General features: G+C 42.0%; 2 protein-coding genes across 3 annotated transcripts; one reads left to right on the top strand and one right to left on the bottom strand.

Moving 5' to 3' along the window:
- Window positions 1-11,667: 11,667 nt before the first annotated feature.
- LOC120046754 (glucose-induced degradation protein 4 homolog) lies at window positions 11,668-20,357 on the bottom strand. The gene is made up of 6 exons (XM_038992235.1): window positions 19,969-20,357; window positions 17,320-17,379; window positions 14,368-14,475; window positions 13,719-13,820; window positions 13,449-13,579; window positions 11,668-13,090 (listed from the first exon to the last, which is right to left on the bottom strand). The coding sequence occupies exons 1-6, from the start codon at window positions 20,155-20,157 to the stop codon at window positions 13,027-13,029; spliced, it is 654 nt and encodes a 217-aa protein (XP_038848163.1). The 5' UTR covers window positions 20,158-20,357; the 3' UTR covers window positions 11,668-13,026.
- Window positions 19,872-23,455, top strand: LOC120046753 (ATP synthase mitochondrial F1 complex assembly factor 2-like). Of its 2 annotated transcripts, none has more exons than XM_038992233.1 (8): window positions 19,872-20,966; window positions 21,076-21,120; window positions 21,225-21,376; window positions 21,556-21,653; window positions 21,817-21,897; window positions 22,061-22,173; window positions 22,398-22,513; window positions 22,650-23,455. In XM_038992233.1, exons 1-8 carry the CDS (start codon window positions 20,762-20,764, stop codon window positions 22,785-22,787), a joined length of 948 nt encoding a protein of 315 aa, XP_038848161.1. In that variant the 5' UTR covers window positions 19,872-20,761; the 3' UTR covers window positions 22,788-23,455. The 2 variants fall into 2 exon arrangements, with proteins under 2 accessions (XP_038848161.1, XP_038848162.1); XM_038992234.1 differs by having other exon boundaries at window positions 19,875-20,966; window positions 21,228-21,376.
- Window positions 23,456-23,725: the final 270 nt, after the last annotated feature.

Raw genomic sequence — 23,725 nt, 5'->3', positions numbered from 1 at the left:
GATGGCATGTAGAGGGGGGCGAATAAGGGGAGAAGAAAATGATCTTTAAGACCCATCAGAGTACTTACGCCAACGAATGAGCTATGTCTTTTGAAGGGACAGGTAAACACATAATGACCGGCAGTACCGCAATACAGACAATTCTGGGTGTCAAGTCTGCGTACACGTTCAGCTGGAGACAGCCTAGCCCTGCCGAGCTGAGCTGAGGTGAATCGGCAGTCTTTGGAGGTTCTTGGAGGAACTCGGGTAAGCTCGAATCCTCTCTGGGACATGGACGCCAGGAGCTTCCGGAGTTCATCAGATGCAAGGTGGGATCCTTGAGTGAACTATTGGGACCGCAATCAGACCTCTTCTCCCTCCTACGTTCCCGTAGCCGACCATCGACCTGGAAGGTTAAAGCGATCAGTGAGTCGAGATCCGTCGGTAGTTCCCGGGCTGCAAGCTCGTCCTTTACTTCCTCCGATAATCCGTGCAGGAACGTGTCGAACAGCGCTTCCGGGTTCCAGGCGCCCTCCGCTGCTAGCGTGCGGAAATCCACCACATAGTCTGCCACACTGAGGGAGTCCTGCCGAAGCTGGAGTAGCTTCCGGACAGCCTCTCTCCCGGACACCAGAGCCTCGAAAACTTTTTTCACCTCCGCCACGAATCCCTCCAGACTGAAGCATGTGGCCGACTGTTGTTCCCAAACGGCCGTAGCCCAGTTTTATGTCATTTTTTATGTTTTGTGTGGACCCCAGAAAAAGAAGGTTCTGCTTTCACATCAGCTAATGGGTGTCCTATTAAAATACCAAATACCAAATAAGCGTAACTCCTTGTTTGAACGAGTGTTTTAGATCAAAATAGATGGCCATTTGTTTGTTTTGCCACAACTTTTTACGGCCACACACACACATCTGCAAACACACAACGCTCCCGTCTCTCCCTATGTATGTAACCATGGTTCTTCCTTCTGAAAATGATCTGTGGCACAACCTCTTTGTCCTAATAGTTATAATAATATGGTTATTTAGTTTTTAAAGAGCAAGGATTTCCTTGTTACTAAAGCCAATTCTAAAGCATAGGTTCATCAAACTCAGGCATTTCAACAGTGGTGGACACAGCAACAGGGCTCCCTGCATGTCTCTGGGAGACATGCAATTAACCAAATCCCCATACATTAATCTTGAAATATAATTGCCACTTTAGGAATATTGCCTCTTTATTCTGAAAATATTGCCACTTTATTCTAAAAATATTGCCACTTTATTCTAAAAATGTAATCTTGACATTATTCTTGAAATATTCCCACTTTATTCTCAAAATATTGCTACTTTATTAACTAAATGTATTTAGACTTTATTCTCGAAAGAAATTTAATTTCGAGCTTATTCTCAAAATATTGGCACTTTATTCTCGAAAGTACTATCGTGCCACAAAAAATCTCCAAGTACAACCACCCAGTGGCGACCAATCACTCAGGGCAGGTGGGGTTTTGAGCTCCACACTTATAGGTAAAAAAATGTAATATATATAAAAAATATATTTTGGGGGGTGGTTGCCTGTTTTGCTTGCTATTTTGGCATTAATACGTGTCACATATCAGTTTGCAAACAATGTAAAAAAAAATATATGATTGAGTTAATAAAGCCACATACAAACATGGTCTCTGTTTTGCTTTCTTGAGTAAGGCAGCTCCAAAATGCAGGTGTTTCAGTTTCTGTGGTGGTGGGGCTAGCCAGCAGAAAATACAGAGCGTTGCGCCTGATTGGCTCAGTTTTCTGTCACTCATCGGACAGTACATCACCCCAATTCTAAACGTAAATCTCAAAAATGTTTGCCCCTTGGGTTCTGCCATAGAGTTATATTAGAAGTGCTCATCCAAGAAGGCTAAAGGTCATTGGCCATAGATAGAATGACATCAAATCACGTTATATCTACAATAGCTTTGATTGGACTGATCATGTCAACATCTTACTTTCAAAGTCTTAGCTAGCAGTCCTCATCAGTTGTCATCAAGCCGACAATCCTTTTTAATCCTTGTCATATGAAGATTAATAATGAAGAGAAATTATAAATAAAACGTATCGGTGCTCATCGGCCATTGTACATAAAGATTACACAACAAGATGGAAATCGCAAATTCAACAATGAGTTGTTTGGAAGGAATGCTAACTCCAAGCGTTGCAAAGAAACCACTAATGTTAGCTTGCTATTCAATGGAGTTACTGTGTTTTGTTTTCAGAGTTCCCACCATAAATCCAAAGAATGCCAGACTTTGATGACAAACTTTGCTCAGAAAGGACCGCTGCGCCACCTTCACAAGGTGAGTCCAAAAGTGTCTTGGATGCTGCTGCATGAATTATGTAATATGCAAGGGGGAAATGTTTACTCTAGCTAAGAAAGTAATACTAAGTGTATATTGTGTAGTAAGCTGTTAGTAGCCCATGTGCCTCACCCTAATCATTTTGTCTATTTTCACCAACACGGTATCGTATACCCATCGTTCGTGGCCTGGTGTGTGCTTGTTTGGCAACTTTTTTGTACAGCTTTGACAGCGCCACTGATAGTATTGGTGGTGCTTGACTTGCACGTGCAAATTCATCACGCACAACATTCTACAGTAGAATTGTGTTATTTGACGTGTCAAATTAAAAGCTTATTTAATTGACTGTCTGCTCAGGCTAACAGCCTCACCTGTGAGGGAGGGCCGAGCCAACTCACTCACAGACACACTTAGCAGCCGAGAAGAGAGAAGGACAGCTGTGAAAACAACAGCTGGAAAATTAGTTGGAATCACAGTAGCATTTGGATGCATTTTAATAATGTAGACAATGTTAGAGCACAGAGTAGAATTTGCCAAAACAAAATCTCATATAAAGCCGGTTCTACGCTCAACCTACACCGGCATATGCGAACTGCACCCAACTATGAAGCTAGCTGTAGCGGAGTTTCGAGAAACTAGCAGGCCTGCTAGTGATAGTGGTGGAGCCAGCACCTCCACATGTGGAGATATATCGACTCAGTCAAGTAGGCCTACTCCGCAACCCACAGCAACGCAGTCTTCTATGGATCAGTTTATGCCAAAGTCTATGTCTGTAGCAAAACAAGGCCAAATTGATATCGTATTGGCTAAAATGATTGCCACCGATTTCCAGCCATTTTCGATTGTGGAGGAAAACCCTTTCAAAATCACTTATTCCACAACTGTACGAAAGCACACAGGCTTCAGTATGGGAAAGAGTCCAAAAAGCTACTGCAGTTTGCCTTACCACTGACTGCTGGACATCAAGGGTAACCAGTTCTTACATGTCAGTTATATGTCACTTCATTGAAGATTTTTCGATGTCTAGCTGTCTTCTGGACTGCTTTGAGTTCAGCAACAGACACACCTCAGAGAACTTGGCAGAGGAACTGTTGAGAGTGGCCAGAGAATGGCAAGTAGATGGAAAAGTGGTCTGTTGTGTTAGCGACAATGCAGCTAACGTAACTAAAATGGACCCATCATCCATGTCTTGCCCACACAATCAACCTGATTGTAAGAGATGCTCTGAGGGTGATGATGCCTACTGTGGACAAAGTGAAAGCAGCTGTGGAATACTTCCACAGGAGCACAGTAGGTGCTGAAAAACTACACAAGGCCAGATGGGGATGCCTGAGCTGAGGCCTAAACAAGACTGCACTATAAGGTGGAATTCAACATTTTATATGTTGAAGCGGTTTCTTGAGTCAAAGGATGCCATCATCTCTACCCTGGCCAATGTCAATGCACCTGTTGATGCTCTGACCCAAGAGGAATGGGAGGTGGTGGAGGAGTTGTGCAGAGTCCTGGAACCCTTTGAGCAGGTCACTGTGGAGATCAGTGGAGAGATGTACAGTAAGCAGTTATTACTACATCATTATTTAACCCAGTATTATATATGTATATGAGCAGTAGATTAGAATGTAGTATCAGTAGACAAAACATAAACCTGAACTAATAAGTTACTGTTCTGTCTTTTCAGCTATGTGACAGCCTCAAAAATGATACTCCTGTGTAAGGGTCTAAAGCGAATCACAGCCAGCCGCCAGAGAGAAGCAAATGTAACCACAGGACATGTGACAGAGTTGATGGACACCCTACGTTCATCAATGGACAGAAAGATCCACAGAATGGAATATAATCACGTGCTATCAGAAACCGCTGCACTTGACCCCAGGTTTAAGAAGTTAGCCTTCAGTGATGCCAGAGCGATTGATGAGGCTCTTCAAAGATTAACCTCAGCAGCAGGGGGGGACAGCCCCAGCAGTCAGCTGGCTCAGGCACCAGGGCAACAGGAAGAAGAGGGATCAGATGGAGCAGAAGCACCAGCAGTAGCGCCACAAACGTCTGCTGTTTGGATGCTGTTTGACGAGAGAGCAACTGGGGATGCAGCACAAAGATGCAATAACGGAGGTCAGATCCTTTTTGTTTTAAGTGGGATGCTGCAGTTTTGCACATTGTTAATTATTTTTCTTTGATATGGTGCAATATTCTATTATTATGCTGTTCAGATTGTATTAGTCTTGAATTGTTACATTTATATGCACTTTGTTTATATACATAAAAAAGTTATACTTTAAATGCAAATGTTTAATAGCATTTTTTTTCATAACAAACCAATGCATTTTTAAATATGATTTCATTTAATAATTTAATTAGAATTGTTTTAACACCAATCATAGTCAAACTATCGCAAACTGTTTTTTTTTTAAAGAGCCATTTGGGAGCCAAAGGAGCCAGCCCTTTTTGGTGAGCTGAGCCGAACAAGCCGGCTCACTGAAAAGAGCCGGAATGCCCATCACTACTATTTTCACCTCTTAATTTCACCTACTGTTCTAACTTGGTAGCGCACAAATAGCCTATAACCTGTTTTAGAGCAATGTATTCATCGAATATTGTAAACGCTTTCATTGTCTGTTTATATGCCCCATTTATTTATCCTACAGTTCTAACTTGTACAGGTTCACTGTAAGAACGGCCCATGTTCTGAATTCTGTCATTGTACATTTTCAAAAGTGCTAAACAAATAGTTATAGTGACTATTTCCGAATTCACTTGCTCATGTCTTAATCGAAATTACGGATTGCCTCTTATCCGCTTGTCGTCCCCTTATGCCATAGTTTGTACATCTCAATTGTCAGTATTAAGCAAGTCTGCCATATCAGATATGTGTTTTTTAAAGGTAGTAATTGAGGCTGAATTAATTGTTTCGATAACAGACAAGGCTCCGCTGAAAGCCAGGTGTAGCAGTGGTAAGGTGTTGGGACTCTGCTGTTCAGACTCTGCTGTTGGGACATCTTTATGTAGGCCCTAACAGTTTGTGGGCACCGTTTGTCACTGTTATAGTGCAACTAATGTATTGTTTAGTGTTGTGTAGTGTTGTGTAGTGTAGTGTAGTGTAGTGGCTTTACTGGCATGCATCCCACTTTTTTTTGTTTGCTCCACCAAGATTTACATGCTAAAATCGCCACTGCAACCACCCATCACGTTTATTATTTTTTTCTCTTCACCTGGCCCTAATACTCTTTCATAGAAAAGTGCTTTACAAATTAAATGAATTATTATTACCTTCACAAATAAGCAGTTTATTCATCAATCCTGTAAACTTTTTTTATTTTAATGTTTAACGTTATATTATGAAAGAATAGATAGCAGGGTTGTATCAATGGGGTTTGCTCTACAGGTCTTTTGCTGTTCTCTTGTGGTCATTTGAAAAATAGCAACAACTTTGGTCATGACTTCAAGCACTGCCCTGGGGTTCATCCAGTGACATGAGGTTCATCCAGTGACATGAGGTTCATCCAGTGACATGAGGTTCATCCAGTGACATGAGGTTCATCCAGTGACATGAGGTTCATCCAGTGACATGAGGTTCATCCAGTGACATGAGGTTTATCCAGTGACATGAGGTTTATCCAGTGACATGAGGTTCATCCAGTGACATGAGGTTCATCCAGTGACATGAGGTTCATCCAGTGACATGAGGTTCATCCAGTGACATGAGGTTTATCCAGTGACATGAGGTTTATCCAGTGACATGAGGTTTATCCAGTGACATGAGGTTTATCCAGGGACATGAGGTTTATCCAGGGACATGAGGTTTATCTAGTGACCTGGGCTTTATCCAGTGACCTGGGCTTTATCCAGTGACCTGGGCTTTATCCAGTGACCTGGGCTTTATCCAGTGACCTGGGCTTTATCCAGTGACATGGGCTTTATCCAGTGACATGGGCTTTATCCAGTGACATGGGGTTTATCCAGTGACATGGGGTTTATCCAGTGACGTGGGCTTTGTCCAGTGACGTGGGCTTTGTCCAGTGACGTGGGCTTTGTCCAGTGACGTGGGCTTTGTCCAGTGACGTGGGCTTTATCCAGTGACGTGGGCTTTATCCAGTGACGTGGGCTTTATCCAGTGACGTGGGGTTTATCCAGTGACGTGGGGTTTATCCACTGCTGTGGGGTTTATCCACCGGAGTGCACTGTACTGTATATACAGTGAGCTCCAATAGTTTTGGGACAGTGACACATTTAGTTATTTTGTGTCTGTACTCCATCACTTGGGATGTGAAATTATATAATAACTATTTAATTTGAGGGTATTTTCATCCATATCGGCTGAACCGTTTAGAAATTACAGCACTTTTTGTACCTAGTCCCCCGATTTTATGGTACCAAAAGTATTGTGACAAATTCACTTATATGTGTATTAAAGTAATAAAATGTTTAGTGTTTGGTCCCATATTCCTAGCAATGACTACATCAAGCTTGTGACTTTACAAACTTGTTGGATGCATTTGCGATTTGTTTTAGTTGTGTTTCAGATTATTTTGTGCCCAATTGAAATGAATGGTAAATTGTGCATCACCGCCTGGTACGGCAACTGCACTGCACTGCACTGCAAAGCTCTCCAGAGGGTGCTGCGGTTTGCCCAATGCACGGGGAAAAACTTCCCGCCCTCCTGGACACCTACAGCACCTGATGCCATAGGAAGGCCAAAAAGATCATCAAGGACATCAACCACCCGAGCCACTGCCTGTTCAACCCACTATCATCCACATCCACATACACAAGGCGAGGTCAGTACAGGTACACCAAAGCTGGGACCGAGAAGCTGTTTTTCAGTCTCTATCTTAAGGACATCAGACTGCTAAACAGCCATCACTAGCACATCAGAGGCGCCTGCCAATAGGCATAGATTAGGAATGTATAAACTGCACTCCACACTATTCTACAGTATCTTAGTCACTTTAAATTGTGTTTACATATTACATCACCCATTTCATATGTATATACTATATTCTATTCTATACTACACCACTGACTGTTAAACAGCCATCTCCAGCACATCAGAGGCTGCTGCCTACAGACATGGATTAGGAACCACTGGCCATCTTAAGGAAATGAAACACTAGCCACTTTAATAATGTCTCCGTATCTTGCATTACTCATCTCATATGTGTAAACTGTACTCTATAATATTCTACGGTATCTTAGTCACTTTAATTGTGTGTAAATACTGCATCACCCATCTCATATGTATATAGTGTATTCTATACTATGCCACTGTATCTTAGTCCAATGCTGCTCTGACATATATGTATATATATTCTTAATCCATTCCTTACTTAGTTTTACGTGTATTTTCGGGTGTATGTTGTGAAACTGTTAGATATTACTTGTTAGATATTACTGCACTGTCGGAGCTCGAAGCACAAGCATTTCGCTACACCCGCAATAACATCTGCTAAACACTGGTATGTGACCAATAAAATTGCTTTGATTTTGATTTGATTTATACCCACTAAGCCTACTTTATATTGGCAGCTCATACCCTCTAGGTCTACTTTATATTGGCAGCTCATACCCTCTAGGCCTACTTTATATTGGCAGCTCATACCCTCTAGGCCTACTTTATATTGGCAGCTCATACCCTCTAGGTCTACTTTATATTGGCAGCTCATACCCTCTAGGTCTACTTTATATTGGCAGCTCATACCCTCTAGGTCTACTTTATATTGGCAGCTCATACCCTCTAGGTCTACTTTATATTGGCAGCTCATACCCTCTAGGTCTACTTTATATTGGCAGCTCATACCCTCTAGGTCTACTTTATATTGGCAGCTCATACCCTCTAGGTCTACTTTATATTGGCAGCTCATACCCTCTAGGTCTACTTTATATTGGCAGCTCATACCCTCTAGGTCTACTTTATATTGGCAGCTCATACCCTTTAGGTCTACTTTATATTGGCAGCTCATACCCTCTAGGTCTACTTTATATTGGCAGCTCATACCCTCTAGGTCTACTTTATATTGGCAGCTCATACCCTCTAGGTCTACTTTATATTGGCAGCTCATATCGTCTACTTTATATTCATTGTGAGAGGACAGAGGATATGGCTTTTGAGTCTCGCCTCATAAATGGAAGGGGAAAACAGTGGAATTGAATCACATGTTGTTAGTCTCTGAAACACTGTTACCCCATCTGACCACAAACGCTTGGCGTTTAAGATCTCCCATTGGTGTCCTCGAAATAGCGATAAGATAGTACTTTATTAATCCCCCAGAGGGGAAATTTGATTGCACCAGCCAACACTTACACTGAAAACCTTCCTAATATTGAGTTGCACCCTCTTTTGCCCTCAGAGCAGCCTCAGTTCGTTGGGGCATGGACTCGACAAGGTGTTGAAAGCGTTCCACAGGGATGCTGGCCCATGTTGACTCCAATGCTTCCACAGTTGTGTCAAGTTGGTTGGATGTCATTTAGGTGGTGGACCATTCTTGATACACACAGGACAACTACAAATACCTAGGTTTCTGGTTAGACTATAAACTCCTTCCAGACTCACATTAAGCATCTCCAATCCAAAATTAATCCTAGAATTTGCTTCCTATTTCGCAACAAAGCCTCCTTCACTCATGCTGCCAAACATACCCTCGTAAAACTGACTATACTACCGAACCTTAACTTTGGCGATGTCATTTACAGAATAGCCTCCATCACTCTACTCAGCAAACTGGATGTAGTCTATCACAGTGCCATCTGTTTTGTCACCAAAGCCCCATATTCTACCCACCACTGCGACCTGTATGCTCTCGTTGGCTGGCCCTCGCTACATATTCGTTGCCAAACCCACTGGATCCAGGTCATCTACAAGTCTTTGCTAGGTAAAGCGCCGCCTTATCTCAGCTCACTGGTCACCATAGCAACACCCACCCGTAGCACGCGCTCCAGCAGGTATATTTCACTGGTCATCCCCAAAGCCAACAACTCCTTTGGCCTTCTTTCCTTCCAGTTCTCTGCTGCCAATGATTGGAAAGATTTGCAAAAATCACTGAAGCTGGAGTCTTATATCTCCCTCTCTAACCTTAAGCATCAGCTGTCAGAGCAGCTTACCGATCGATCACTGTACCTGTACACAACCAATCTGTAAATAGCACACAACCTCATCCCCATATTGTTATTTATCTTTTTGCTCTTTTGCACCCCAGTATCTCTACTTGCACATCATCATCTGCACATCTATCACTCCAATGCTAAATTGTAATTATTTTGCCTCTATGGCCTTACCTCCCTAATCTTCTACATTTGCACACACTGTACATAGATTTTTATATTGTGTTATTGACTGTACGTTTGTTTATGTGTAACTCTGTGTTGTTTTTGTCGCACTGCTTTGCTTTATCTTGGCCAGGTCGCAGTTGTAAATGAGAACTTGTTCTCAACTGGCCTACCCTAGTTAAATAAAGGTGAAATATATATATTTTTTAAAACAGCTCTGGTGGACATTCCTGCCGTCAGCATGCCAATTGCACGCTCCCTCCAAACTTGAGACATCTGTGGCATTGTGTTGTGTGACAAAATTGCACATTTTAGAGTGGCCTTTTGTTGTCCCCAGCACAAGGTGCACCTGTGTAATGATTATGCTGTTTAATCAGCTTCTTGATATGCCACACCTGTCAGGTGGACGGATTATGTTGTCAAAGGAGAAATGCTCACTAACAGGGATGTAACTTAATTTGTGCACACATTGTTTTAGAAATAAGCTTTTTGTGTGTATGGAACATTTCTGGGATCTTTTATTTCAGCTCATGAAACATGGGACCTACACTTTAGATGTTGCGTTTAGATTTTTGTTCAGTGTAGTATGATATGTTGGACAGATGGTTACTTGAGGCAAACATAATTAACGCAAACGTCTAGCATATGCGAGTTCGAAGCTCATCACGGGTCAAATTTAGCATCTAATGATTCTCCATTCCATTCGTATTTGGGAAAAGGAACATAAATTCAGGAGGTGGAAAGAACCAATATCGCCAGGCACCCGTATTTGGAATTACCCCACTGTACCTCCAGCGTTTAATGATACCACCTTTAAATTCTGGTTCCCAAGCAGCATCATACATTTTGAGCATGTGTACTATGATGGATCTCTGCTGTCATTCAATCAGTTACAAGAAAGATTTGGATTATCCAAAGCAGATTTCTTTATGTTCTTACAACTCAGAAATCTTATCCAATTCGCTTCAACAAATCTGGATGAACCTAAAGGCATCTAGCATAGAAAACATAACGAAAGAAGCTTCTACGCCAAAGACGTTGATTGCCAAGTTATATCAAGGGTTGATTGAAACTCTACCTGATCTAAAGGAAGAAATGGAGAACTATTTGTCACAGATATGTGAAAATGCTCATACCTGCTCCTACAACATGGGACAGAAACTACAGCAATTTAAGATCATTCATAGGATTTACCACACTCCTGCCAGAATGAATGTAATGCACCCAGAAATGTCACATCGCTGTTGGAGATGCAAAAAGTTTCCATGTGTTTGCTGTGTTCAATACAGTTCCATATATTCATTCCAGCCATTACAATGAGCTTGTCCTCCTATAGCTTCTCCCACCAGCATCCTCTGAACACTATTTTGGGATAATGTATGTGCTATCATTTTATTGTTTATAGGAATTTTATATCCACCCATCTCCAAGATTGTCTGTTGGGAAATGTAAATATTGGTGATCAATATCAGAGAAAGTTTTGCAATCCAGGTCTAATTTCTACGGACAAATGAATAGCGATCAATTGGTACGCCTCATATTCACCCTTAAACTGGAGGACTGAACTACCAAGCTACACCCCATTAGATTCTATATAACATAAACCAGACACATTTGACAGAATTTGGAAATCGTATGTTGACCGTCTCAGAGAATGATTTGTGTAGTGGGCGTTTTGTTTTTGTGTTGTTTATGAAAACATAAAAATAAAGTAATTGGTTACTTTCACTGACCGCCAAGGATTTAATTAAGGCGATTACGCCGAAATGTAATCCGGTTGTATGTCAGATCAGATCGATGCAGAAACAGAGCTTAGTTTTTCTTTATTTTCCAGGCGTCACCAGTCGAAGCGTCCTGTGTTAAGGAATCCTTTTTTTCGTTATGACCCAGAATACTTGTAAACTATTGACAAAACATTGTGTATCAGATAGGTATGACCACTAGAGGGCAGTGGTTTGTAGGTAGGAACAGGTAACCAAAAAATGCACACATTTTTTCCGCTGTGCATTCTTGACCTTGATGTTGCTCAGAAAATACAACCAGATAGAATATTTATTTAGCTCATTGTAGGTGTTTGTATGAGAAATATAAAGAGCAGGACCCATTGCTAGTATGTCATTGCAGTACAGTTAATACAACAGTCATTTATTTTTCAAGAAAAAGACAAGGCGTTTTGATATGATTTACTCCATTCCTCATATCCACAACCAGTCAGGTCACACCAATCTACTTTCACTCCACACACACACACACACACACACACACACACACACATTTTGATAAGCTTTAAAAAGATGGCACCATTCCATGGCAAGGGACTGCTTTAACAGGCAATTAGACACAATATTTCCTTTAATGAGAAAGACACGTTTAATACTATCATTATAGAATAAATCTGGTTTCTGAAAACGAGTTGTATGGTTGAAGTCAGAGTTGTACTGTTAAATAATGTTGCATAGTTAACGATGAGGTGGCATTGATTTTTTTGTAAGTGAAAAGTAAAATGCTGCCGACTGCATGGGGCTAATAACATGATTCCATGTCAAATCCAACCAGGATCTACGTGTGGCATTACATTATGCATGTACACTGGGTTAGCAGTGTTGCACTGGAGTTAAACACAACAATGTGTGGCAAATAAACCCAGCAACAGAGGCAATCATGAATGTCACCTCGTTAGTCAGAGACCTCCAGACACTCATTACTCTGTCTTCTGAAGCTTTAGAATGGGTAGCTGAAGATGTAACTTGGAAAATCTCTTCGCAGGCAATCAGAGAAGTTAGCTGAGCTTTCCAATAAAACAATAACACTGTCATTCAATGAGCTATAAAGTCTATAAAGCTCCAATCCAAAAGATGCCTGACCTGTAGTTCAAAGATCAGTAAACTTTATGCCAAACGCTAACATTCAGCTTCAAAATTGACCCAGCATTTGATAGAGTAAACTTCTAGAAGAATCCTTGTCCAATATCTGTTCAGCTCAGCTGTGATTGGATAACAGCAGACAAGTCCATAAGAGGGAATCTTCAGCTGTATTTATAGTGTCCAAAGATAAGTGCTGTAGTAATAGAGTCCAGGACTCGACCTCAAAGCAGCAGAGTGAAAGAAAACAAGATATTTTAAACCAGACATTAAAACAAATTAAGAAATTATAAAGCGTCACACTGCTGCAGCTGTCTGCCCCAATCTTACGACTGAAGTTCCTGCCTGCCCTGGGGCAGAGCAGTCCTTTCCCTCAGTCTTTTGCATCCATCTTTCCATCCCTTAATCTGTGAAAGCTCCAGCCTAAAAGACCTCCTTCCATCTGTCCATCAATAAATCCATAATTTCCTTTACTTCATCCTCAGATGTCCTCTTGGTAATCGTAACAACAGTTTCCATGTTCCCTTCTCCCCAGTCCTTCCCCAGCCTCAGTAGCTTCTGCAGGCCTTACAGTCCTTCTGAGCCAACAGAGCCACAATTCCTGGGTCACCGGAACTCATAGATGGCTGCACTGTGTTCTGGAACATGGGTGAGGTTCAGAGACTGGTACCTGTGAAGGAGACAGAGTCAGACAGTGCTAGTTAGTGTGGAAAGTCAAGAGAGGAGAGATGCATTGGCCTGTCCCAAATCAACCTCTAGTCCTTGACTCATATCTTACAGAGAACAGTGCATTCTGTTTAACTTGACTGAAGTAAAAATCACATAACTTCATGCCCCACAGAAACAGGGCATGAACACCATTCTGACCTTGATAACCTGAGGACATCAAATATTTGCAAAACCAGTCTAAATAAAAAAATATTTAGAGAAAATAAATCATCAGAACTGATGATGCACAGGAATATGTTCTAAGTTATCAGTCATAAAATGTTCATGAATTAACCCGTTGGTATTTAGTGTCCCGTTACCATTCTGAGCTCCTGTGGTAGTAGTACCCCTCAATGGTGGCTGTGGACTTCTGGAAGCAGATATAGTAGAAACCAGCAAAGGAAGCACCACTGATGTCTTTAATTGTGTGATCAGGGACCAGGAACTGTTCCTGTGGAGGAGGAAAACAACAGTTAGTACATCCTTATAACAACATTATACAGGGGAAATGTTTCCAAACTTCATATGCATGTTTCAGGTTTTCCTTGGTCGGGGAGGAAAAGGTGACATGCGGTCAGGTTTAAGCTTACCTTCCACCTCATGAAAATGTAGTCAGAGTTCTTCAGCTCATCATAGTCAAACTCATCCGAGTTAAACGTTTTTGCATACTGGTAGAAGGCTTGGAATTTGCCCTGGAGCCCAAATAGAAAATTGTTAAAACACACCACAAGGGGTCCTTTTGCTGGATCAGTACAATCTGTTAACAATCAGAACTATTGTTGTTGCTTGACAAATCTACTGATATCAGACAGTAAAAGCCAAACCACTGTTCTGTAGCAACCTGATCTCAGAAACACAGAACTAGAACTGTGTGTAACTGCGTCATATGCTGGATAAGGGGAGATGCATGAGAGACGATATTAACCAGACTAGTGAAGTCTCCATCCCCATAAACAGAAACTCTTAACCCGGGCCAGCTTAATTGAATCCTCTCATTAATTGAAATCTCCGCCCCCACTTTCAGCACAACCTTCACTCAATCCTGATATGACCAAATAAGCAGTGACTGCAACCCAACATCATTCATGGGGGGGTGGGGGGCAGGGGTGATGCCCCCACATTCTCACCAGACAAGATTAGCCTACTTCATTTGGATCTGAGGCCTAAAGCAGAGCAATGTTGGTGGAATCACGTTTTTTTTTTTTAAAGGCTAAATTAAAGATCACATCTTTGATTTACCCAGTGCTTGCGATCCACATCCTCATCTGCATCCCACTTCCTGGTTAGAAATGGACGCTTCCTGCTGATGATCTCCCCAGCAAAGAACGTAGTCAGAGTGGGGTACTCCTATGGAAGAAAATCACAACAGAGAAAGAGAAACAAGTTATAGGCTGGGAATCAAATCAAACCAAATGTTATTTGTCATAAGTGAAATGCTTACTTATAAGCCATTAACCAATAATGCAGTTCAAGAAATAGAGTTGAGAAAATATTAACTAAATAAACTACAGTAAAATAAACAATAACGAGGCTTTAAACAGGGTGTACCGGTACCTAGTCAATGTGTGGAGGTACAGGTTAGTTGAGGTCATTTTTACATTTACAGTTGAAGTTGGAAGATTACATACACCTTAGCCAAATACCTTTAAACTCAGTTTCTCACAATTCCTGACATTTAATCCGAGTAAAAATTCCCTGTCTTAGGTCAGTTAGGATCACCACTGTATTTTAAGAATGTGAAATGTCAGAATAATAGTAGAGAGACTGATTTATTTCACCTTTTATTTCTTTCAACACATTCCCAGTGGGTCAGAAGTTTACATACACTCAATTAGTATTTGGTAGCATTGCCTTTAAATTGTTTAACTTGGGTCAAACGTGTCGGGTAGCCTTCCACAAGCTTCCCACAATAAGTTCGGTGAATTTTGGCCCATTTGTCCTGGCAGAGCTGGTGTAACCGAGTCAGGTTTGTAGGCCTCCTTGCTTGCACACCCTTTTTCAGTTCTGCCCACAAATGTTCCATAGGATTGAGGTCAGGGCTTTGTGATGGTCACTCCAATACCTTGACTTTGTTGTCCTTAAGCCATTTTGCCACAACTTTGGAAGTATCCAAATAGACAATGAGCAAGACCCATTTGCGACCAAGCTTTAACTTCCTGACTGATGTCTTGAGATGTTGCTTCAATATATCCACATAATTTTCCAGCCTCATGATGTCATCTATTTTGTGAAGTGCACTAGTACCTCCTGCAGCAAAGCACCCCCACAACATGATGCTGCCACCCACATTCTTCACGGTTGGGATGGTGTTCTTCGGCTTGCAAGCCTCCCCCTTTTTCCTCCAAACATAACGATGGTCATTATGGCTAAACAGTTGTATTTTTGTTTCATCAGACCAGAGGACATTTCTCCAAAAAGTACAATCTTTGTCCCCATGTGCAGTTGCAAACCCTAGTCTGGCTTTTTTATGGCAGTTTTGGAGCAGTGGCTTCTTCCTTGCTGAGCAGCCTTTCAGGTTATGTCAATATAGGACTCGTTTTACTATGGATATAGATACTTTTGTACCCGTTTCCTCCAGCATCTTCACAAGGTCCTTTGCTGTTGTTCTGGGATTGATTTGCACTTTTCGCACCAAAGTACATCCATCTCTAGGAGACAGAACGCGTCAAACAATAGTACGCAAGTATAAACACCATGGGACCACGTAGCCGTCATACCACTCAGGAAGGAGACGCGTTCTGTCTCCTAGAGATGAATGTACTTTGGTGCGATGAACATGGTACCTTCAGGCATTTGGAAATTTCTCCCAAGGATGAATCAAACTTGTGGAGGCCTACAATTTGTTTTCTGAGGTCTTGGCTGATTTCTTTATATTTTCTCATGATGTCAAGCAAAGAGGCACTGCATTTGAAGGTAGGCCTTGAAATACATCCACAGGTACACCTCCAATTGACTCAAATTATGTCAATTAGCCTATCAGAAGCTTCTAAAGCCATGACATCATTTTCTGGAATTTTCCAAGCTGTTTAAAGGCACAGTCAACTTAGTGTATGTAAACTTCTGACCCACTGGAATTGTGATACCGTGAATTATAAGTGAAATAATTTGTCTGTAAACAATTGTTGAAAAAAAATGACTTGTGTCTTGCACAAAGTAGATGTCCTAACCAACTTGCCAAAAACTATAGTTTGTTAACAAGAAATGTGTGGAGTGGTTGAAAAACGATTTTTAATGACTCCAACCTAAGTGCATCTAAACTTCCGACTTCAACTGTAGGTAGGGGTAGTGACTATGCATAGATAATAAACAGCGAGTAGCAGCAGTGTAAAAACAAAGAGAGAACAGTCTATGACTTGGGTGACTGGAGTCTTTGCCAATTTTTTGGGCCTTCCTAGTATATAGGTCCTGGATGCCAGGAAGCTTGGCCCCAGCGATGTACTGGGCCGTACGCACTACCCTCTGCAGTGCCTTAAGGTCGGATGCCGAGCAGTTGCCATACCAGGCGGTGATGCAACTGTTCAGGATGCTCTCAATGGTGCAGCTGTAGAACTTTGAGGATCTGGGGACCCATGCCAAATCTTTTCAATCTCCTGAGGGGGAATAGGTTTTGTCATGTCCTTTTCACAACTGTCTTGGTGTGTTTGGACCATGAATAGTTTGTAGGTGATGTGGACACCAAGGAACTTGAAACTCGAAGTGAAAGGGGGCATGTTCAGCCCTCCTTTTCCTGTAGTCCACGATCAGCTCCTTTGTCTTGCCCACATTGAGGGAGAGGTTGTTGTCCTGGCACCACCCTGCCAGGTCTCTGACCCCCTCCCTATAGGCTGTCTCATCATTGTCGGTGATCAGGCCTACCATTGTTGTGTCGTCAGCAAACTTAATGGTGTTGGAGTCAGGAGTACAGGAGGGGACTAAGCACGCATCCCTGAGGGGCCCCAGTGTTGAGGATCAGCATGGCAGATGTGTTGTTGCCTACCCTTACCACCTGGGAGTGGCCCATCAGGAAGTCCAGGATCTAGTTGCAGAGGGAGGTGTTTAGTCCCAGGGTCCTTAGCTTAGTGATGAGCTTTGCAGGCACTACGGTGTTGAATTCTGAGCTGTAGTCAATGAACAGCAATCAGAAACATGAAAATAAAAGCTTGAGATTCAACCTCTATTTAACCTCTTCAGTATCACGTAATTCATTCTCACCTCTGTCAACCCTTTGATCTTCAAGTACCCACACAAGTATGATGCTTCCATGGTCACATGCTGAAAGAAACAACACTTCATTGTGAATATAAAGGCTGGACATACAGAAAGTAAGATCAATGAAAAGCTGATTTCTGCTGGAATCTCAGGACTGATAGGAGAGCTGGTAATGAAAATGTTAACCCTATCACATGTCACTTCAATTAATGATAGGGTCATCCTAAAGCTAGGTTTAATTAAGCAGTAAGGCCTGAGGGGGTGTGGTATATGGCCAATATGCCACAGCTAAGGGCTGTTCTTAAGCACGACAACGTGGCGTGCCTGGACACAGCCCTTGGCCATGGTATATTAGCCATATCACAAACCCCTGAGCTGCCTTATTGCTATTAAAAAACTGGTTACCAATGTAATTAAAACAGTAAAAATATAAATTGTTGTGGTATACGGTCTGATATACAACAGCTGTCAGCCAATCAGCATTTAGGGCTTGAACCATAAAGTTTATAATGGCTGTTAGAGCATCCCTGACAAAATGTAAGATGACACTGGCAGTAGGGCTGGGCAATATGGCCAAAATATCATATCAAAGTATTTTCCAAATTTGATGGTATGACGGTATTTAACGTTTTTGAAAAAAGTTTTACTTTGAGTTGTGCGTGACCCTACGGTGGCAACACATTCAATGGGCCTTTCTTCATTCTGATTGTTTTATACTGTTCAATTCAACCAAAAATAATTTCCATAAATTTCTGCATTCCCTGCACTCATTTGAGACAATTTCCACACTGTCACATAGGGCTGCATGATATGGGCAAAAAAACTAGACCTCATCTATAACCAAATGTTGCAATTGCGATTTGACTGCCGACTTAGATGAAAACACTTGGGTGAACTGTTGGAATCATGGAAATAGAACGATTATTATAATTACACTACTGTTCAAAAGTTTGGGGTCACTTAGACATGTCCTTGTTTTTGAAAGAAAAGCACATTTTTTGCACATTAAAATAACATCAAATTGATCAGAAATACAGTGTAGACATTATTAAAGTTGTAAATGACAATTGTAGCTGGAAACAGATGATTTTTTATGGAATATCTACATAGGGGTACAGAGGCCCATTATCAGCAACCATCACTCCTGTGTTCCAATGGCACGTTGTGTTAGCTAATCCAATTTTAAAAGGCGAATTGATCATTAGAAAACCCTTTTGCAATTATGTTAGCACAGCTGAAAACTGTTGTCCTGATTAAAGAAGCAATACAACTGGCCTTCTTTAGACTAGTTGAGTATCTGGAGCATCAGCATTTGTGGGTTCGATTACCCGCTCAAAATGTCCAGAAACTAAACACTTTCTTCTGAAACCCGTCAGTTTATTCTTGTTCTGAGAAATTATGGCTATTCCATGCTAGAAATTGCCAAGAAACTGAAGATCTCGTACAACGCTGTGTACTACTACCTTCACAGAACAGCTTAAACTGGCTCTAACCAGAATAGAAAGAGTGGGAGGCCCCAGTGCACAACTGAGCAATAGGACACGTACATTAGAGTGTCTAGTTTGAGAAACAGAAGCCTCACAAGCGGCAGCTTCATTAAATAGTACCCGCAAAACACCAGTCTAACTTCAACAGTGAAGAGGCGACTCCAGGATGCTGGCCTTCTAGGCAGAGTTCCTCTGTCCAGTGTCTGTGTTCTTTTGCCCATCTTAATCCTTTCTTTTTATTGGCCAGTCTGAGATATGGCTTTTTCTTTGCAACTCTACCTAGATGGCCAGCATCCCTGAGTCGCCTCTTCACTGTTGACGTTAGACTGGTGTTTTGCAGATATTATTTAGCGATTAGCTGCTAACACGATTTAGCTAAAACTTGCTAAGAAAATACAAAACGAATAGTGTAATTATAACACGCACGAAGGAAAGTGGCAACAACATCGTTGCATTGACCATGCAGACCAAACAAGTCTCGTGGTCAAGCAACAAATGCTTGAGTGACAGGGGGCGGGACTAGGTCTGTGTGGAAAGCAGCATAGAGATAGCGAGAGAGAAGAGATGACTCAAGTAGCGGAGTAAACTAATATATATATAAATAAAATGGACGTTACAAGACTTATCACATTTAACAAACCAAACATTCAAATAGCATTATACCAGGTAAAGTAAAAACCCAAAACCGGTCCGTGCATCATTACCGGCATATAGTAAAATACGGAATACCGCCGAGCATAACCAGTGTTGGGGAGTAACGTTAGTGAACGACACGTAGTTCAACTAGTAACGTTAATTTAACTACATTTTGCATTAGCTTGGTGGTAGTTTAACTAAATTCAAATATATGTAGTGTTTTCAGTAGTTAATTACTTTTTTGCCCTAAAGTGGTGTAGCTTACTACTGGAACACTTGACAAACATAGGTACAGGTAAGCGTTTTAAGAATTAACATTTTTACAATAATGGATGGATGGCGTCTCAATGCTGTTGCTAGTAAATCCCGCGACCAGTCATCAAAACTCAACTCCGCCTCGATATAAGAGAACCGAGTTGAGGGTTCCTCAGGTAATTTCTGGACGCTGTCAATCATTACGTGTTATGACATGTCAGCAAAATAACTCGTCAGCTGACTGGCAAATTAAAGTTTCATAAATCGAACTTGCCTGCAAAACAACCTCGACATCGTAGGAGTTGCCTTTGCTCTTCTGGTGTCCTCGGAACTTGGAGCCGCTGTACAGAAGCGAGGCGACAACCCCGGGCTGGTGGGTGTTGATCGGGGGAGCCGGGATAAGCGAGGCCGAGGATGTGAAGGCCATGGGGGTGTTACGGAGGTATCCAGCGGGGACAGGCATGATTCGGGTACCGCGGGGAGGACACCGACCGCAGTCAGTGGCCGTCCGGGCGATAGACGTGGGAAGGGGGTACGGAGAGCACGAATGAGGCGGCTCACCTACATCCAAATACCTCCAAATCTGTACCTCCAAATCTGTAAGCACTTCAGTCACCACCAGTCTCGAGTAAAGTAAGCGGATTTTGACGCAGGTGCCGTAAGGCAGCAGCATCCTCCTCTCTCATTAGCTGAGGAATTTCAGTGATCTAAAACCTCGCTCCTGACTGGCTTATTTAGCGCAATGCTCTCTGGGAAGTGTGAGGATGTCGTTTTTTCCTCTCTGGTACTGTTCCATTCTGGTTGATTTTATAACCACTATGGAACTACGTTTCCCATGTATCTGGGAATTCTGCCGTCTGTCAAACACGGAAGGTCAATCTCATGTAGAGATGCGATGCATTGCAGTGAGAGGTGTGTGGAAATACAATCGTATTTCTCCAAATGGTTAGTTTTAGGTCAGTCAACCTTCAACTACTCTTCAGTCGTTTCTTATAGTGACCGCAATATTTCCTACATTTTGAATAGCGACACTATCCGGTATTCATAATTCCTGCTAGCTAACGTTAATGCAAGTTTTGAACCCCACTTGGATTGGGAAAACTTGTTTGTTAATAACTCTTGTCACTGACACGATGCTGAGGAATCTTGTGAGATTGCACAGTCGTGTGGGGCATGCCCTCTCTCCCCCCATTGTCTACCCAAGAAGTCAAGCTCTCAAGCTGCCGCTCACTCTACTCTCTGTGAACTCAAAATATTACTCCATTATCACAGGTAAGAGGTGCACCATTTGATCACCTTTTTTCATCAAATATCTGGCTATATGCACCATGGAGGTTGCACAGTTCTTGACATGTTGACTTTGTTATGCTGTCATCAACAGAAAGAAAGAAATTCTACAAGGATGTCAGCATATCCCACGGAGAGGGTGAGTACTGGACCGGGCGAGTGAGATACTTTCTCTTGATTGAAATAAGTCTGAGTGCTAAGAATTCAAGAACTTACTGTAACATTACCTTGATTCTTGGTCAGCAGGTGGCATGTTTGAGATCAACCTGGACCAACGGAAAATGAAGACACCAGGAGGAAAGCTGTTCACAGCCCCCAACGAAGCCTTAGCCATTGCTGTGGCAAATGAGTGGGATACTCAGAAAGACACGCTCAAGTTCTACAGCATGCATATGGTATGACCTTTTACTTTAGTTACTTATTTTGTTTGATGCTTCATGTTGGCTGTATCTGGAATGACACACTGTACCCCAAACAGGGCACTACTTTCATTAGCTATTTTGACTTGGGCACTGATTTAAAACTAATGGGGGAAAGGGGTGCCATTTGAGATTTGTTCTCTCTCCTACTTCAGACCACTCTCTGCAACACAGCCCTCGATAACCCTACATTCCGCAGCAAGGACCAAATAATCACTGCTGCCCTGAAGTATCTGGAGACTGACACAATTTGGTACGCAGATGTCTTCGTAGTAGCATAGGGTTTTAGTTTCTGGTGAATAAAAGTAACCTGCCTAACAAAGGACCAATATGATACACAGGTTCTCTCCATCAGATCATTAATGTGTGTGATTTTGTAGGAATTATAACTCTGTGATTATGTTGTCTCCTTGTAGTTACAGAGTTGAGGAGCCTCCAACTTTAGTGGAGCTTCAGAATAATGAATGGGACCCTGTGCTGAACTGGATTGAAGACAGGTTAATTTCACTTTAACATGATCATTGACTCATTTGCTGTGAGTTACCTTACTAGAAGTTCCATGGACATGTCTACTTATTTGCATGTCATCTTCAGCAAAGGAGGAAAACAGATTTGTAGCATTGTCTTGAGAGTACTTGAATTAATGTTTTCCTCTTGCAGGTACAACGTAGTCATTGGCTCTTCTACCAATATACTGGGGCCAGAGATCCCACAGGCAACGATGGATACTTTTCGCCAGCACCTGGGTTCCTATAACTTCTGGTCCATGACAGGTAAAAACAACTAAAAGCGTAATTAGAGATACTCCCATCCTGTGCACATGTGCAAATTCTGAACTGTGTGGGTGCTAAAGGAATCAGCCTCTTGCCTAGACCAATGGAGAGAGAACCCTCAGAAGTTGCACCGCTGTTCATGATCACATCATATTACTGAGTCTCTTAGTTAAATAGAGAGTACACGACTGCACTAATACTATTTGCGTGTCCTCTGTGTGTAGGACTGGAGTATGTGATCACCCAGCTGAAGTCTGTGGTGCTGGCATTTGCATTGATTGACAAACACATTACAGTGGAGCAGGCCGTGCTGCTGTCACGACTAGAGGAGGAGTTCCAGGTATGAACTCGCCACAGAATCAATGCATATACAGATTAGAAAAGCATCTTGGCTATGTATTCAATCTCCTTGTCTGTTTCTGTCTTCCTCTCTTACTAACGATTTATTTTCCCCTCACTCTCTTTCCCCTTCACAGATCGGGCATTGGGGAAATGTAGAGTGGGCTCATGATGTTGACTTGTATGAGCTGAGAGCACGTACAGCAGCAGGGGCTCTGTTTGTACATTTCTCCTCTGAGAGTTCAACGGTCAAACGCAAACTCATGCAAGACTAAGGAGGCCCTTCGGCGCTTCCCTGAGTCAAACATACAAGCTCAGACAGCACTCTAAGAGCAAAGACAACAAAGGCAGTGTACTGGCCTCTGACTGGGAAGAAATCCCAACTCCTTAGGACTTGAATTTATCTCTGGTGTTGTCCTTGGCGGAACAAAAACACATATTTTATCTGCACAGGTCCGTGACATAATCTGCCGTTTATAAAACGTCCTGTGATGATTCATTTCAGTAAAGAGGAACCGTCTCCTCTGCCACTCCTTCCCTATAAAGTACAGCCAAGTATGATGATCATCTCTTCTACATGTGTTTTGAATCACTAACCAGGTTTCCATCCAACCTTTTTATGGGAGTAAAGTACATGTGGGACAAAAATATCATGGCAGGCTTGATGGAAACAGAACATTTGTCTGCAAACTTTACAAATGTCGACAAAACACAATATGATAGACAAGTTGGGCTCTTTTTGTATCGGTCAAATTAATTACATGAGAAACGTTGGTGGAAATTATTTTAAGTATTGATATATTAACCATCATATCGATGTAAACTTGGAGTCGGCTGATAACATGTGTGGTTCTCCCACTATGACTAGTCTGGAAAGTATTCACCGTTTGGGAACCACTGTATTGGGCTACAGATTAAATAAAGTGTAAGGTGATCAACTCAATTGATGCCCCTTTCCAATAAATATAGAGGGTCTTATTCTGGTGACATGATCATCGATGCTTGGCTGCTGTTTGACACAAAATAATCTCGTTTGCTAGAGCGCACGTGCCAATACCAGAGTGGGCACACTCGCTATATAACACATTGTTTTGTGAGAGAACCATCAGTAGAGTTGAAAATGCGATTGAAACCCATTTAACTTGTTTTTGTTATTCGGTACATGGGAATTTAACGCAACGGGTAGGTGCGTTACGTCATCACGCATCTACGT

This window comes from Salvelinus namaycush, chromosome 4 (genome assembly GCF_016432855.1).
Source record: "Salvelinus namaycush isolate Seneca chromosome 4, SaNama_1.0, whole genome shotgun sequence".
NCBI classification, from domain to species: Eukaryota; Metazoa; Chordata; class Actinopteri; order Salmoniformes; family Salmonidae; genus Salvelinus; species Salvelinus namaycush.
The sequence above is the reverse complement of the archived record's forward strand: the minus strand, read 5'-3'. Positions and strand labels throughout refer to the sequence as shown.